We start from the raw sequence: 16472 nt of genomic DNA, 5'->3' as shown, positions 1-16472 counted from the left end.
CAGCTATTCCAAGCTCACCACCAACTTCTGCGCTGAAACATTTCCCTCTCTGCCCCGATCCATGGCCTCCTGCAGCGATTCCAGTCCCCTGCCGACCACAAGCGGAGCCGGTTTTGCCTGAAACGAGCCTGTCGCTAGCGCTGTAGGTAGGAACTCATTGAACACGGCGGCGCCGATGTGGCTGTCCTTGATGCTGTTGACAAGGATAAAGCTGGCCGTGACGCCTGCAGGAGGGGCAACATCCCCTAGCGGATTCGCCGACGCCACCTTTTTGCTGCCCTGGATCTCGCTCCTGCCCAATAGCTCAAAGACGGGCCCGAGCGAGCTCTGATGGATTGCGGCTGCGCCCGCAACAGTCTTGCCCTCAAGCGCAGCCGCCATCTCAGCCACGAGGCCCGGACTCTTGTAGTCAAACACCTCGGCCGCGCCCAGCGACCTGCACAGCCCAAAGTTGTGAGGCGAGCTGGTGGTGAACACCTCGTAGCCCGAGGCCACGGCCAACTGGATCGCGTTGGCGCCCACGCTGCTCGCGCCGGCCCACACGATGACCGTTTTTTTCTCATCCTGAGAACGGCTGCCGTCGCCGACCTGGGGCAAAGCGAGCCCCAGCCCGCCAGACTCGTAGAGCAACGCCGCGGCGGTGCCAAACCCGGCCGGCAGCACCGCGGCGTCTGCAAACGGCAGCGCGTCCGGGATGCGGGCGGCCAAGCTGGCGGGCACGGCGACGTACTCCTGGAACGCGCCCTCGCGCGCCGTGAAGCCCGCGCGCAGGCCGACCACGCGGTCGCCCGGGAAAAAGGAGGCGACGCCCGGACCGGCCTGGACCACGGCCCCGGCGACGTCGAAGCCCGGCACGAAGGGGTACTGCAGCCAGTCGAAGAGCTCGTCGCCCAGGGCCTGGGTGAACCAGTCGACGGGGTTGAGCGCCACGGCGGCGGCCTTGACGATCAGCTCGCCGGCGCCTGCTGTCGGGTAGTCGACGGCCTCGACGCGCAGGGGGTTGGCGCGGGCGCGTGGGAGCAAGGCGGCGTTGTTGGTGGGCGGCATGGTGGAGGGTGGATTGGATGGTTGTTTGCTCTTGTAGTCTTGCGATTGCTGAAAACTAAACTTGGAACGGCGATGCTTTTGTTCTTGGCAAGATATGGAGACCTACGAGGGCTAGGAACAGAAAAACGGGATGCTTACTGCCAAGATATATAGACTACGTGATGGTTGGTAACACAATGCTTTTTTCTCAGGTCATGTAACGCTGCGATAAGAAGGCATCGCCTGGCCGCAAAGTCCGAACCAATATTAAGTCCGCTATATCCGCAGGATGCAGCATCGTGCCTTGGCCCGGCGTCGAGGATTTGCCCGGGCTTATGTGTGTGTGTTTGTGTGTGCTTGTCAGCATTTTCTTCTGGCCAATCACATACATGCCAGGTTGCATACTATTGCGCAGACTAGCCCCTTTGGATATGCGGGCTTATTCTCCTGCCGGGCAGGGGCAACAGGTCCCCCAACTGTTGTTAGAGCCCTTGCATATATTATCATGATAGCACTTTTTAGTTACGTCGTTTGAAGGCAATCACCCGACTGTCAAGATTGCTAGTTCATTCGGAGTCTTGAGGAGATTGGGCTCTGCCTTGTTGCCTCATAGTACCTAGCAGCTCCAGCACCCTGAAAGTCTCGGTCCACGGCATCACACTGCTTTCGACACTCCCGGCCGCGATTTCGAGTGCTACCATGTCCGTTTCCCAGTAGAATCCCCCACCAGGCCGCTTAAACTCGTGACGTTTGGAGGAGGATATCCCTGGGCCGTCGGCGTTTTCCATGTACACCGTGAAGGAGCTAGGCGCCCCCTCGACACTATGTAGCCACGGGTGCCCTGAATGATGCACAACGCCCGCTTACCCTTCTTGATTGCCGACGAGACGGTGTCAATGCCTTCGGCCAGCGTCTGCAGGGCGGCCACCTTGGGCTGACGTGTGGTCTTGTCCCCCGCGGTGGTATTGATCACGGTGGCGGGGTCTTGGAGCATAAGCAGGGCCCAGGCGAGGCTGTAGATGCCAATATCGAGCAGACCCGGCGCCCAGGGCCGTGTCTTTGAGGCGCGACTCGGGTCCCAGCCAGCCCAGATTCTGGTCCATGGAAAAGTCGCAAAAGACGCGCTGGACGTCGCCAATGACTGTTCTTCGCCGTGCACCATACGAATACAGTGTCCGCGTCAGCGGGAAGAAGCGTGCCCACATGGCCTCCATGACCAAGACGCCCCCCTTGGCCCGGGTCTTGGTAGACGGCGTCGTAACTGCCGTAGATGGTGGGGGTTTGCTGTTGGCTGCTGCCGCCAGATGCCTTTCGGCAAACGTCCTCCCCTTTTTGACCGACGACGACCCGATCGCTTGGATCATGTGCTTTGCCTGTCGTTCGTCGCGCCCCACAACCAGATCATGACGAACCAGGAGGAAATCAAGCGGGGGCGACGTTGCCCCAGCGGAGGGTTGGGAGTTGATTTTCGGACATTTTGTTTTGCGCTGATGGACTCGGAGATTTTAGTCAAAACGAATACGTACTTGTCTAATAGTACTATTATTGTCGCCGTGTTGACGCATCTGGTTGTATTCCGGAACTGCAAGGTGGCTTCCCGCACAAACAGATAACGGGATCGGTCCGCGGAAAGTCAAAGAGATGAACTACCACGTAATTAATTATAGTTCGCATTGAGGCCTGAATGCGGGCCGTGGGGCTACGGGGAGCTAACGAACGAGGTGCAAGGGCTCATGATTGGTGTTCGGGCGTCTCCCCCGAGCTGAACCCACTGCGTCTACAACCCTGAACCATGGCAAGTATCGTATGACTGTTTCTATTTTTCTGCTGCCCCATGAGAACCACGGCCCACATCACAGTACCCACAAGTAGCCACAATTGTTCCTCAGCACCCTCCATATTTCCCATCTCGCTTGCGGTCAGTGTTACTTTACAGCCTCGACATGCTTGGAATGCATCGCCTCGACCTGAACGTCTCCATCGTCGCGGCCAGCAGCCTCCTCGACTTTGACATCCACGGAATTCAGGGTGGGGCCCTCAAAGACCTCGCGGATCTCCTCGAGCGTGCGGCCCTTGGTCTCGGGGAATAAAAAGTAGACGAGGACCAGCAGGACGGCCAGCAGGCAGCAAAAGACAATGTAGTACTTCCACTGGATGGCGCCCATGGCGATGGGGTTGACCTGGTTGCCGACGATGAGACCGGTAAAGGACGTGATGAGGGTGATGGAGAGACCACGGCTGCGGAGCGTGTAGGGATAAATCTCCACGGGATAGGCCTGCAGCAGCGGGGTCCAGGCGATGTCGTAGAAGAAGTAGAAGATGAAGATGAAGGCCAGCACGGCGCGGCCCATGCCCTCGTCCTTGGACGTCACGAAGCCAGAGGTCAGGCCCGTCCAGCAGATGTAACTGACGAGCATGCCCGAGGTGGAGACGAGGAACAAGGTGCGGCGGCCGAGGCGGTCCACCATCAGGGCGCCGGCAAAGGTGGCAATCAGCCAGTTGAAGATTTGCAGCATGCCGTTGATCAGCGTCTGGTCCTTGGGGTCCGTGATGCCGATGGTGTTGAGGACCAGCGTCAGGTAGTAGCTGACGACGCCGACGCCGTTCCACTGGCTGAAGAAGCCCACGATGACGGCGATGAGCGTGCGCTTCCGGTTCGCGGCGCCGCGGAACAGGTCGAGCCACGAGTTGGCCGAGTACGACTCGTTCTCGGCCGCGATGGCCCGCTCGATCTCGCTCATCTCAAAGGCCACCAGCGGCGAGCTGGCGTCGCCCCCCGCGTGGTGCTTGACCAGGTCCCGGCGGGCCTCGTCGACGCGGCCCCGGGACACGAGGTAGCGCGGCGACTCGGGCAGGAACCAGAGCGCGGCGAGCTGCAGGGCGGGGATCCCGCCCTGGACGATGGACGGGATCCTCCAGCTCCAGGTCGAGTCGATCTTGAAGGTGCCAAAGGTCAACCAGGCGGCAAAGATGGCGCCAAAGTAGAAAAAGGTGTTGTAGAGCGAGGTCAGCTTGCCGCGCTGCGTCGGGTAGGCCAGCTCGGCGATCAGCACGGGGCTGGGCTGCGAGATGAAGGACGTGAAGAAGCCCAGGAACGCGCGCGCGAGCACAAAGGCCGTCAGGTTGGGCGACAGGCCCTGCAGGATGGCAAAGGCGATGCACCCCACCAGGCCGATGGCCATGGGGATCTTGCGCCCGAACCGGTCCGCGACGGGCGTGACGACGAACAGTGCGATGACCTTGCCGAGGGGGTAGACGGCGTTCATGAGCCCGAGTATAGCGCCCGTCGGGTTGTTGAAGTCGCGCTTGAAGAAGGTTAGGATTTGTAGACCGTTCATCATCGAGCCTAAAATTGAGACCAGCATGACCATGTTAACAAACTGGCTACCTAACCTCTAAAAACAAGACAAAAAGGTTCGCACCATCGTATCCGACCGTGGCGGAGGAAAGTAACGGCACCAGCAGAAGCAAGTTGAGCCGGATGAGATGAGGCGTCAGATACCACGGCCGCGCATCGGCGGGAAGCACAGCCGTGAGCTCGGAGCTCCCAGCGCGCTGGCTGTCTTTTTTCTTGTCGATGACGCCCATCTTGACGACGGGATCAGGTGCCTCGTCTTTCTTTGCCAAAGTAGGGCAGTGCTGGGAAACGAACAAACCGTGCCGGGGCCAAAGTCAAGATGAAAAGACAAAGAGTTCCGGTGAGCGGCAAGGTTTGAGAGAGTCAGTCAATTGCATTTTTTATCTAGTCCACTACCCCGGCCCCTGATTTTTGTCAGGGGCTGGGCGGGGAGCAGAAATATTGCAATTGACTGACAGGCATTCCCCGGTGGGCCGGCGAGAAAAACTCTGGGGACCCCGGAGAAACTCCATTCGACTGAACTGACCTTGGAACTTTTCGAGGTGTCGGGGAGATTCTCGGGGACAAAGGCACATTCCCCGACACAAGTGGGGGTGTGTATGGTCTCCACAATCGTCCTGGTCTTTTACCTGCAAGCCTGGTACTTACCTAGGCACCTTGGCTCCAGTAATGTTTATGGCAGAGCCGCGTAGCAAGCAACTGCATTTGCTTGGCCAAAATATTTATTTACATACCATATTGCCGGCTGCCAACGCGGACATGGACACGACGGGTGGCCGCCGAGAAGGAGGCTGCTTCTGCTGCCGCCAATGCAAAGTCAGCCCCCCGCGTCTTCGTAGGCACCATGCGCCGGTTCGCCAGGGCGTTTCTGAACGCCGTCGATGAGTTCGGCAGTATGGACCGCGTCCAGTACGCCCGAGTCCACGACATCATCGGCCCCAACGCCGTCTTTGTCGATCAGTCGGGCACCCTCCCGCGCCGCTTCGACGATTTCAGCCAGGAGGATTCGCCGGACCGCGCCGGCGCGCGAGCATGACATTCAACAGGAGGTTCTAGCAGCTGAGCTTTGACGTTCCCATCACGCCCGCGTCGAGACGCATGCTGCGCGTTTTGGAGAGGGTGAATTTATCCCTTCACCCCGCCTTTGTCAAGTGGCTGAACCTGACTTCAAGGTTGTTGTGACTGCCCCGTCCACACAGTCGGGGAACGCAGGACTTTTTCTGTCATACGCGAGGTCCTCGGCCTGACCATTGGCGTCTCGAGCGCGTGCCCCACCCTACCCGACATCTATTGCGTGCTCTTCGACTACGAGCAATTTGGCGTGACATACCGAGTCGGGCCTCAACAGCGTTCCCGACTTTGACGCCCACAACGAGGTCTACTCGGCCGGCAAGACTGTCCTCATCGAATTCGATAATCCCTACATCAAAAGTCTTCCGACCATCATGGCCGTGCGGGAAAAGGCTCCCGGCGGCGGCGGGGGCTTCCAGGAGAGGCGGGTACGCGAGACCTACACCGACGCCTACACCCTGGAGCTGGAGGAGCTGTATTGGTGCGTCGTCGAGGCAAGGAGCAAGACGAGCGTGGCCGACGCTAGAAGGGACGTCGAGCTGTTCCAGATGATTTTGCGAGCGGGGGCTGCAAAACTTGAGGGTAGTGCATAGCCTTGAGTACCCTCTACCGCACCTGCAAATTTGTATTATGCGCCACGAACGTCACCCTCTTGGCAATAAATACTATCTCAGAGTACAGAGACTTGCTTGACTTGTGCCAAGGCCGGGATAAGCATACTGTCATGATCACGAAGTAAAAGGAGGTACTAGGCGGCTATCGTGCACGAAGGGTTTTGGTCCACAGCAGTGACAACCTTTGCTACTGTCCTTTGGTCCTTGGCTTGGAGGGCCCGAAAGAGGAAGCAACTGTCTCGATTAAAGGGGTTACTAATTTACCGAAAATGACGTATGGACTGAACACGCCCTGAGACCTGAGCAGGGCGAGCAGTGTCTGAGAAAGGACGAATACTGCCCGAGCAGCCTGAACAAAAACGGTACAGATCACGTAGTGAATGCCACTGATGCAACGGCCCGGAGTAGTAGTAGTAGTAGTAGTAGTAGTATTATTTAACGCCGGGCTCGGCCCGGCTTGTTAGCCGGCTGTTAGCAACCTCCCGAGGGGTATCTCGGCGCGCGTTCTATCTTCTTTATTTACACAGGGGGAAAACAAGGAGGGCAGAGGCGGATCGTGCCTGACCGGGTTCGGGCCCGGTCCTGCTTAGGGGGTTAGTTCACTGACGCGACCCCGTGCCTAAGGTGCACGGAGGGTTCGTCTGACGGCTTGTGCCGTGAATTGTGGGTGAAAAGGCAGCAAGTCTATTCCTCGTCTGAGTTCGAGTCGTTTACGATCGGTGTCCCTAGGCGTAAAGTGCGTTCGTGGCGCGCGGGGCGCTGGCGGGCCGCTCTGGGGCGGGCGCTGAAGTAGTTGGTGGCTATCGAAAACGCCTCAAAGCTTTTCGGTTGCCCGAAGCTTGTCTGGAAGAATTTCCAGCGTTGGGCGCGATTTGGCGGCCCGGCCGGCCGGTCGTTATTAGGCCACGGCCAGTTTCTCCACACCGCCCGCGAATAGCGGCAGTGCACCGGGTGCTCAGGGGAGGTCCGCTTCCAGCACCAGGCACACGAGGTGTTTGCATCCTGGTGGTTGAAACGGTCATGGTAGGCCTTGAAATCGCCGTGGCCGGTCCTCATGGCCAAATAATGGCCCAGTAGGGGTCTTCCTTGCATTTCCTACAGTAAACTATAGTCACAGGGTTGGACCAGACCCTCTAACGGACAGGCCAGCTAGAGCCCTCCTAGTCGCTGGATACCCAGCCTGCCACGTAAATACAAGGTTTGCACCTTAAGCCTACCGCATCCACAAAAAGGCCTTTTGGTAGACCGACGCGCGCATCCGTCCTCTCCGGCTAAAATAGCGTCTCTTCCGCCTAACATGCCGACGACATCATCTGCCCCGGTGTACGTCCCTAGTGCGAGTAGAAAGCTTCGAAAAGCCGGCGACACCCCGTACATGTCCATCCACAGCTTAGTCCCCCGTTGGTTCCTGGGCTAGCCCAGCGCCACAATGTGGACATGAATGCAATCGAGTTCTTCCCGTCCTCCAGACCCGGCGCAGATTCCCAGTGCGAGTGAGAAGCATGGGGCGCCTCAGTCACACTATTCCACCACGGCCCACCGTCCACGGGGTGTACCAAGGGTGCGAACCAAGGCCGTGCCCACGTTTCTTGCTTCCCGTTACCCAAAGCCGTCTCCAGCAATGGGCCGACCACGTCTTGCTGTCGGGACCCTTTGGAGACTGCCGCGCCGGCACAGTGCTTCCGGTCCACGTACAACTAACCAACCCCCGTAACGGCACTACCTCCTCGCTGCAGGCAATCCCAGAAGGTGTGAGGGGGTGAGAGGGTGCCCTGTCGATTCGAAGAACCGTCGGGTGGTTCTCAGCCTAATTTCCCTTTCTTTTAAACCGTATTGTCTAGCCTTCCGGGGAAGGACGCCTGCCTTTCCGGCTGGCAAAGTTTTTTTGTGCCACGCTGGCTCGCATCGCGAGATTGGGCCTTGTCTTGTGCGCCTCTATGCGGGTGGCGCGCCGAGCCGCCGATCGGACTCTTCCTTCACCGCGATCAGTGGAAAACTCGTCAAAGGGGAGATCTGTCGATTATACATGGGTGTTGCGAGGAAAGGCGTTCCGTGTAGTGACGGTGCTTAGGGCGACAGGTTGAAGAGTTTTTCGTGTGTGCGCGCCTGTTAGGGCTACAGGCGGAAGTCCCGCGCAAACGTTAACAGCATGGTCCGTGCGCCCATACTGAAAATTTTGTGTACGGGAGAGAGTTGTGCAACGGCCCGGATTCGTTGCATATCACAAATGTTCTGTCCAGGGGGTTTAAAAGGGATATTTTCTGCTTACACGAATTACTGTCTGTATCGCATATATCCGAGTGCAAACTCAAGCTAGAGGATTTGGCACACGTATAGATTGGAATCCTTGGGAAACCCTTCCCTCCAAAAGCAAACTTGAATCGTTACCAGCTACTGAAAAGCTCGATCACTGTCCAAATACAAAAGAATGTGGTTATTTCACCCGCGCAAATCGCTATTCTGTCCCTTCCGGATTTGCAGGCCGTATCCCATACCCAACTGGGGCTTTGGTCCTAATGCCGGAAACCTCGCATGTGTGATTACGACGACGCGCTGCTGATACCAGAGCTCCCCGCGGTGGCCGGCGTAAATTTGCATCTCATCGGGTCCTTTTGGTACGAAATGTACGTCTTTTGTCCGACGATCCAATTTTCGGACTCGGCGCAGAGGGCAACGTCAAAGTGCCAGATGACCTTGGCGAGAAACATGCGAAGTTCAGCCCAGGCAAGACTAGGATTGGCCAGGAAAGTTGTTAGTCCGGCAAAGCGTTTGTAAAAAAAAAAGTCCAAAACCCAAAACGATGATTGCAGATACGTACTCTTTTCCAGTGCATGAGCGTGGCCCAACCGAAAAGGGTTGCAACACACTTCTGCGATCCCCAGCGAACTCGGAATCATCCGGGTTGAGCCATCTCTCGGGCAAGAACTCGTGGGGCCGAGTAAAATTCATCGGGTTGGTGAAAGCAGCCGGAGAATGGTATGCGACCCTGGTCTGGATTGGGAATTAGGAGACGCCGGTCAATTGCATTTTCTTGTCTGGCTTAACTACGAGTGTAGCATCGCAACGATCAAAATAGAAACGGCGCACTTACACCTCCCGGGATAAATTCACCACAGATAGTCGCCCCCGCCCCGGGCACAACACGCGGCGTGATACCACCCGGCATGTACAATCGCACACCCTCCTGGATGACGGCGTTGAGATAAGGCATCTGCGCCAGCATGCCAGGATCGTTCTGGATCTCGTCGCTGTTTCGGATGGTCGACCGGATCTCACGCGCCAGCCTGTCGTGCACCCGGCGGTTTGCCTGCCGCCCCAGATAGTACATCAGCCCGCACAAGGTAGTCGCGGTGGTTTCGGAGCCCACGATCATCAGCATGCTCGCGGCGACGTGCGCCTCGTCGCGGGTCAGGTCCTTGGTTTGCTTCCGTGTCTCGTGCGGTTGACGTCCAATCACGAAGCTCCAGATGTCGGGCTTGCCAGTGTGTGCAGACTTGGGGTCCAGCCGCCGATCGACCAGCTCGGAGGCGAGTCGGTAGTGCGCGCCGACGATGCCCTTCATCGGCCCCGTGGCCAGCGCTTGCAGCAGTGACCCGAGGAGGGGAACCTGCATCAGCACGGCCGTCAACACCACCCACTTGAGGCCGCTGAGCATGGCGCGGACCCAGCCCACGTACTGCGGGTTGCCATCGAGCAGACCCAGAGAGTTGCCAAAGACGAGCTGGCTCATCAGGTCGGAGGAGTCTGATATCTTTGACGAAGCGTGTGGCGCCATGGAGCTTGGATCCAGGGATTTTCCGTAGGGGATGGAAGCAAAGGTTGTAAATAACATCGACGCAAAACTGTCGGGCCTTTAGTGATCCAGACTTGAACTGTGACTTATTTGAAGAAAGCTGCAATTCCGAAACATTAGCCATGGAAATGTGCATGTGGGATTTTCTTTTATCTTTGAGGGGTGGAAAATGCTAAGGATGCTACTTTTACACTCTTGGCTATACCCAGCATCAAAGACAAATATCAGTGAGTAAGTAGCTAGGTGGCTATTTACAGATACATGGGTAGGTATGCCCTAGATTTTGACAGAAGCAGTACTGCCCGCCTTCATAGATCAACTCCCAGTTGATCTCGCAAAAACTCCAGCTGCACCTCCATAATCTTGGGAAAGATTCCACCGCTCAGCATATCCATGTGGCCACCGTCGGGCTCGACATGATGCTCCTTTGGCTCGGGCAGCCGACTCAGTAGCCAATCCTTCTGCACCTCTAGGGGCGAGATGGAGTCCTGAGCACCCGAGATGACCAAGACGGGCCTGCCCTCGAGCAGATGAAACGCGCCGCGCGGGTCGAAAAAGGGCACGCGGGCGTACGACTGTATGGTGGCGGTGCTGCTGACCCCCATGGCCTTGCCGTCCTCGATCATCTTATCGAGGCGCTCAATGTCCCTCGTGTCCCAGACGGTCTTGAGCCCGCCGGGCGTGAAGCCGTGGCGGTCGAGCGTGCTGACGTAGTAGGGCGAGGATCCCCGACATGCTGTACCCCCACAAGAACACTGTCATTGGCGTGACGAGGTCGATCCTCAGCAACCGCATCAGCCACTTCCTCGACATCCGCGGGCCCAGCATGACGGTGGACACGGCTCTGCAGCTGGCTCTCTTGGCCGTCTTGGCGGACTGGAACGTGACGCCGGCGGCTGTGGTCGGCCACTCGTCTGGGAAGATTGCGGCCGCGGTGGCGGCGGGTTACATGAGCTCGGCGGATGCCATCAGGACGGCCTACCTGCGTGGATACGGCTCGAAACAGATTCTAGAGCCAAGTCAACAGGAGCAAGCTGCGCCGTCGTCTCTTGGCATGCTGGCAGTGGGAGTTGGTCCAGACGTGGCTCAGTCGTATCTAGACAAGGTCAATGGCCCAAGTCCAGACATTAATAATGTGTATATTGCCGGCTACAGCAGCCTATCCAGTCTTGCTGTACCGGGGCCGGTGTCTGCCTTGACGGTGCTGGGAGCCAAGCTGAAAGACGATGGCCATTTCGCTCGTCTCCTCCAGGTCGACTTGGCATACCACTCGCCGTATATGGCATCAGTAGCCTTTTACTACAAGAAGACGCTTGAACAATTTTGCCACTTTGGCCCGCAAGGCTCGAGAAACGGACAAGGGAACTCGGCGGTTTGGTTCTCGTCCGTCGTGAGGTGATTGAGGCCCGATGAGGGATCTTTTTTCGTTTTTTCAAACGTATATAATTGGTAACACTGACTCGATCTAGCACATACGACCATACCCACTGGAATATACGGGATCCCGTCCGCTCTCCCCTAGTCAAACCAGTGAGGGCCGAACTAGTACTCAGGTGGGTGACCACTGGGGAATCCTCGGTGTTGTATGTTTTTGACCTTTTCTTTTTTCTTTTCTCTTTTTGCAATTTTCCCCCATGCGTGCTTTTGATTTTGGATTCTACTCCAACAAATAACAGAACAAGGAGCAAGTTTAGAATAATGAGGATTTATTTATTCATCTTTTTGAACTCGGGGGTCTCAGAATTACGTCACTGGGAAACGCATCGACTCCGAATTGCCAGTGGACGCCGAGTACTGGAAGAGCAACATGGTGATGCCCGTCCAGTTCAACCAGGCCTTGTCAAGCATGATCCTTGACGGACCCGAGGCTGCCAACGAGGCCGATTTGATGCTCATCGAAATCGGGCCAAGTAACGCACTAGCAGGGCCCGTCTCCCAAGTCGACAAGGCTGGGAATCAGGGGCTCGCAACAAAGGTTAAATATTGCTCGGCCCTGAAGCGAGGGGCAAACAGCGTGTACACCCTCCTGGCAGTGGCAGGTCAGTTGTTTGCCGTAGGTGTTCCTATACCCCTGGCCAAAGTCAACGGATACGACTTGGCCATCACCGATGACACGAGCATTGTGAAAATCGCCGGAACCATGACGACGGCATCCCGAGTGGTGGTGGATCTTCCCAACTACCAGTGGGACCACTCCACGCGGTATTGGCATGAAGGGCCTGCCAGTCGCGGCTGGCGCCATCGGCCTTTTGTCACGCAGCATCTCCTCGGGGCCAAGGTGCTCGGCACGCCCTGGAGCAGTCCGACGTTTTCCAAGGTGCTGCACCTCGCCGACGTGGCCTGGCTGCGCGACCACAAGATCGGGGAGCAGGTGGTCATGCCGGGGCTGCTTGGTACCGGGCCTTTCGCGACGTCGGGTACAACTTTGGACCGCAGTTTCAGCGCCTGCTCCAGGTGGAATGCACGCCCGGGCTGCAAGACACCCGCAATCTGTTGTCGATGGACCCACCCGTGGTTTCTGAGCAGGGCAGCGACGGCGGGACAGAGGCGAGGTTGCTGCAGCCGTGGTACGAGACGCGGGGCACCCTGCACCCCGTGGCCTTTGACTCGGTCACGCAGGCCTTCATCCCGGCTCTGTGGAAGGGCGACCGTGCGGCCGTCGGCGTCGTGACGGTGCCGTGGACGGCAGCCACTTGTTGCAGATCAGGGGGTTTCATTGGAACCGCGTCGATGCGCAGGAGGACCTCGCCATGAGCCACGTCTACCATGGCCTGGTGTGGAAGCCCGACGTGTCCATGCTCAGTGCTCGTGGGCTGTGAAGCATGACGTCACGGTCGAGGTGCAATGATAAAGTACAGCTCGTGCTGGACTTGATCTGCCACAAACTGCCGCACCCCAATGTGCTCGAGATTGGCGCCAACGAGCAAAGAGGTGGCGTGGTCGGCGATCGAGACCGAAACTCCAGTGTGTCGCTTCACTGGCTCCCCAGTATTGACGCCGATGACGAGCTCAATCGCAGCCGAGCTGACGCCTGTGCCTCGTATCACTTTGTCTCGGCGGAGCCGCAGACCTTGCTGGCGATCCAAGACCGTTATTCGCTTTTGCCAAATGCTAGCTTTAGTCTCGCCGATATCACCATGGCTGCATCTGTGCTGCCCGGCGACAGCGAATACGACTTGGCCATTGTCAATGTCAGCAAGGAGCACTCGGCGGCGGAGGCAGGGTTGGGGAGCATGTTGAAAACGGTTCACGGGGGAATGCGTGACAAGAGCACCGGATATACCGTCGTAGTATTGACCTCTACAAATCCCCAGTCAGATGTCGACCTTGTGCACAAGGTGGCTAGGACGGCCGGGTTTGAGGTTATTTTGGAAATCTCGGATGGAATGGATGCGATGCTTCTTCTCTACACATCCCGCATCTCTGGCCGGTCAGCCTAATTTGACCAAGGATTCCGATCAAGACGCCGAAAAATCACTCACCGTCTTTCACTTTGCAACAGACTACCAGCCCAAGTCGTGCGCACTTCGGGAGAAGCTCGGAGCTGCTGGTTGGAACGTTTCTCTCAGCCATGTTGGTGATTCTGAATGTGGCCAAGTCCAACCGGGCAGCATTGTCTTGGTGTGCGATGAGCTGTACGGAGCAGTAATGTCCAAAATCACGCAAAGCCAATGGGATGCTTTACAGATGCTTATTTCAAAGGAATGTCGAATCCTCTGGCTGACGACGGGCGCCGTTGGTTCCAACAACAGTGACGGGAATGAGCAAATCCCAAACCAGATGCATCCGGAACGAGCAGCCATCAATGGATTAATGCGTTCGGTGCGGCGAGAAGAGCCACACCTGCGCCTAATCACATTGGATTTGAGCCCGTCCTCCATGGCAGACGGTGTCGGCGATGCCAGCTCCATCCAACTGTGCCTGCAGCAGCTCCTATCCCCCGGTGGCAGCAACCGAACCGCCGAGAGCGAATTCGCCGAGCGCCAAGGCATCCTGCACATCAGCCGCATCGCGCCAGACGCCGCACTCAACCGAGCCAAACTCGAGCGTGCCGACGTCTACAAGAGCGACCTGTTCGACCCCCGCACAACCGACCCCTCGATCTGCGTGCAGCTCCGCGCCGAGCGCCTGGGCAACATCGACTCGCTGTGCTTCGCCGAGACGGCGCTTCCATCCGACCTGCCGCCCAACCACGTCGAGGTCGAGGTGCACGCGTCGGGCCTCAACTACAAGGACGTCGCCGTGACCATGGGCCTGGTCCCGGCGGACGAGTACCGCCTCGGCGAAGAGGCGGCGGGCGTCGTGGTGCGCGTGGCGCCGGACGTGACGACATTCCAGCCCGGCCAGCGCGTCGTCGTCTTCAGCCGCGCGTCGCTCGCGAACCGCGTGCGCGCCAGCACGGAGCGCGTGCACGCCATCCCCGACGCCATGAGCTTCGAGGACGCCGCCACGCTGTGCGTCGTCTACATCACGGCCATGCACGCGCTCTTCAACCTCGGCGGCCTGCGCAGCGGCATGCGCGTGCTGGTCCACTCGGCGACGGGCGGCGTGGGCAACGCGGCCATCCAGCTGTGCCGGAGCGTCGGCGACGTCGAGATCTTTGCGACGGTCGGCAGCGACGCCAAGAAGCAGTTTCTGGTGGACGAGCTGCACATGCCGGCGGACCACGTCTTTTCGTCGCGCACGCCCGAGTTTGTCCAGGGGATCCGCCGGCTGGCGGACGGTGCGGGCGTCGACCTGGTGCTCAACTCGCTGACGGGGCCTCTGCTCGAGTCCTCGTGGCACCTGCTCGCTCCCAACGGGACGTTTGTCGAGATTGGCAAAAGGGACATGCTCGCCCGCCAGGCACTGCCCATGGAGCCGTTTACGCGCAACGTGTCGTACCGCGCCCTGGATACGTCGCCGCGCTTCTTCCCGGACTCGACCATCAACGTCGTCATGGCGGATCTGTTTCGTTTGTTGGAGAAGGGAGCCATCAAGCGGATTTTTCCCCGACAGACCTTTTCGTACTCCCGCGTGGCCGACGCTTTCCGTCTGCTGCGACAGGGTACTCACATGGGCAAGCTTGTGGTGTCGCGAGAACACGTGCCGAGTGGTGATATGGTAGGAGAGCAAAAGGAAGATGAGACGAAAGGGGCAAAAGATGCGGGTACCGTCGTCTCGATCCGTCAGTCCCCTCACATCCCGTCCCAACTGCGATCGGATGTGTGTCATCTGATCGTCGGCGGCCTCGGCGGGCTGGGCGGCAGTCTTGCCGTTTACCTGGCCAAGGAGATGGGCGCCAAGAACATTGCTACTTTATCGCGGAGCGCAAACGTGCCCGACAAGGTGCGACAAACTTTGGCCTCGCTGGGGTGCCACCTCGATGTGCTTCAGCCGATGTGACATTGCTCGAGGATGTCAAGGCGGCGTTTTGCAAGACAAAGATGCCCATCGGCGGTATTGTCCATGGTGCCATGGTTCTCAGAGTAGGACAACCCTATTGTTTATTTTTATTTTTATTTTTGCTGGCTATCCTCAATACAGTTGCAAAATACCCAAGAAGCTAACTTGCTATCGAAAACAGGACCGGCCATTTGCAACCATGACCATGACCGAATACCACGATGCCACGGGCTGCAAGATTGCCGGCGCTCTAAACCTACACCAAGCCGCACTGGATCTGGACCTGAACCTGGACTACTTCTCACTCCTGTCCAGCATCTCCGGCATCGTCGGCGGCAAGGGCCAGGCAAACTACGCCGCCGGCAACGCCGTGCTGGACGCGCTCGCGGCTCACCGCCGGGCCATGGGGCTGCCGGCATGCGCAGTCGACCTGGGAGCCGTCGAGGACGTCGGGTACATTGCAAGCCACCAGCAGCAGGCAGCGGCCGCGACGCAGCCTGGGAGGGACGGTGCTGCAGCTGCAAATCACGATTATCTGGCCAAGGTCACGGCGGGCGGGACGCTCACCCCGATCAACGAGCGGCTGCTGCGCAAGATAATCCAGCTGTGTCTGCTCCAGCAGCAACGCCAGCTCAGGGGCCCATCGGCAGGAGCCTACCAGATGATCACCGGCCTGACGGTGCCGCAGCCCGAGCAGTCAGACCTGCCCGGCGACGCACGCTTCGCCGCGCTCTTCAACGTGCCCGGCTCCAAGGCCGGCGGCGGCGAGGGACCCAGCGGGGCCGCGGGTCGCGGGGCGGCGGGGGCGAGCGGGGGCGCCGGGCACGACGCGGAGAGCAAGGACCTGCGCGAGCTGCAGCTGATGCTGTGGTCGTGCAAGGCGGTGCAGCCGGCGGCGGTCAGGGCGGGCCTGGTGAGGGTGGTCGGGGCGTACTTTGCCAAGACGCTGCGGCTCGAGGTGGAGCAGGTCGACGTCGAGAGGCCGCTGTCGGGGTTCGGCATAGACTCCATGGCGGCCGTGGAGATCCGCAACTGGGTCAGGGCCGAGCTGGGGGTGGTCTTGGCCACCTTTGAGATTATCAATGCGTCGAGCATCATTGGCTTTTGCGATGTGGTCATTTCGAAACTGAACAGGGTGTGATTTTGGCCCCGGTTGGTGCTGGCTTCGTTGTAAAGACTAGACTAGAACTAGAATAGAACGAGATGGTGCCAGAAGAGAACAGAG

General features: G+C 58.5%; 6 protein-coding genes and 1 non-coding gene across 7 annotated transcripts; 3 read left to right on the top strand and 4 right to left on the bottom strand.

Moving 5' to 3' along the window:
- Positions 1-3: 3 nt before the first annotated feature.
- MGG_09632 (uncharacterized protein) lies at positions 4-1395 on the bottom strand (the record flags this gene model as incomplete). Its single annotated transcript, XM_003721403.1, has 1 exon — positions 4-1395. Exon 1 carries the CDS (start codon positions 1045-1047, stop codon positions 4-6), a length of 1044 nt encoding a protein of 347 aa, XP_003721451.1. The 5' UTR covers positions 1048-1395.
- A 325-nt stretch (positions 1396-1720) lies between these two features.
- MGG_15389 (uncharacterized protein) lies at positions 1721-2188 on the bottom strand (the record flags this gene model as incomplete). The annotated part of the gene is made up of 1 exon (XM_003721402.1): positions 1721-2188. One exon carries the CDS (start codon positions 2186-2188, stop codon positions 1721-1723), a length of 468 nt encoding a protein of 155 aa, XP_003721450.1.
- A 763-nt stretch (positions 2189-2951) lies between these two features.
- On the bottom strand, positions 2952-4614 carry MGG_15388 (lactose permease; the record flags this gene model as incomplete). The annotated part of the gene is made up of 2 exons (XM_003721401.1): positions 2952-4372; positions 4449-4614. 2 exons carry the CDS (start codon positions 4612-4614, stop codon positions 2952-2954), a joined length of 1587 nt encoding a protein of 528 aa, XP_003721449.1.
- Positions 4615-5228: 614 nt separating this feature from the next.
- Positions 5229-6134, top strand: MGG_18079 (uncharacterized protein; the record flags this gene model as incomplete). The annotated part of the gene is made up of 2 exons (XM_003721400.1): positions 5229-5344; positions 5733-6134. 2 exons carry the CDS (start codon positions 5229-5231, stop codon positions 6046-6048), a joined length of 432 nt encoding a protein of 143 aa, XP_003721448.1. The 3' UTR covers positions 6049-6134.
- A 2475-nt stretch (positions 6135-8609) lies between these two features.
- On the bottom strand, positions 8610-10488 carry MGG_09636 (uncharacterized protein; the record flags this gene model as incomplete). Its single annotated transcript, XM_003721399.1, has 4 exons — positions 8610-8799; positions 8888-9060; positions 9161-9920; positions 10205-10488. 4 exons carry the CDS (start codon positions 10486-10488, stop codon positions 8610-8612), a joined length of 1407 nt encoding a protein of 468 aa, XP_003721447.1.
- A 107-nt stretch (positions 10489-10595) lies between these two features.
- On the top strand, positions 10596-16388 carry MGG_14042 (uncharacterized protein; the record flags this gene model as incomplete). The annotated part of the gene is made up of 7 exons (XM_003721398.1): positions 10596-11252; positions 11604-12233; positions 12305-12535; positions 12721-13224; positions 13373-15190; positions 15259-15330; positions 15429-16388. The coding sequence occupies 7 exons, from the start codon at positions 10596-10598 to the stop codon at positions 16386-16388; spliced, it is 4872 nt and encodes a 1623-aa protein (XP_003721446.1).
- Positions 11337-11452, top strand: MGG_20364. Its single transcript, XR_001729819.1, has one exon. It is a non-coding gene; the product is annotated as a 5S ribosomal RNA (ribosomal RNA).
- Positions 16389-16472: the final 84 nt, after the last annotated feature.

The sequence above is a fragment of the Pyricularia oryzae genome, chromosome 7 (assembly GCF_000002495.2).
Source record: "Pyricularia oryzae 70-15 chromosome 7, whole genome shotgun sequence".
Taxonomy (NCBI): domain Eukaryota; kingdom Fungi; phylum Ascomycota; class Sordariomycetes; order Magnaporthales; family Pyriculariaceae; genus Pyricularia; species Pyricularia oryzae.
The sequence above is the reverse complement of the archived record's forward strand: the minus strand, read 5'-3'. Positions and strand labels throughout refer to the sequence as shown.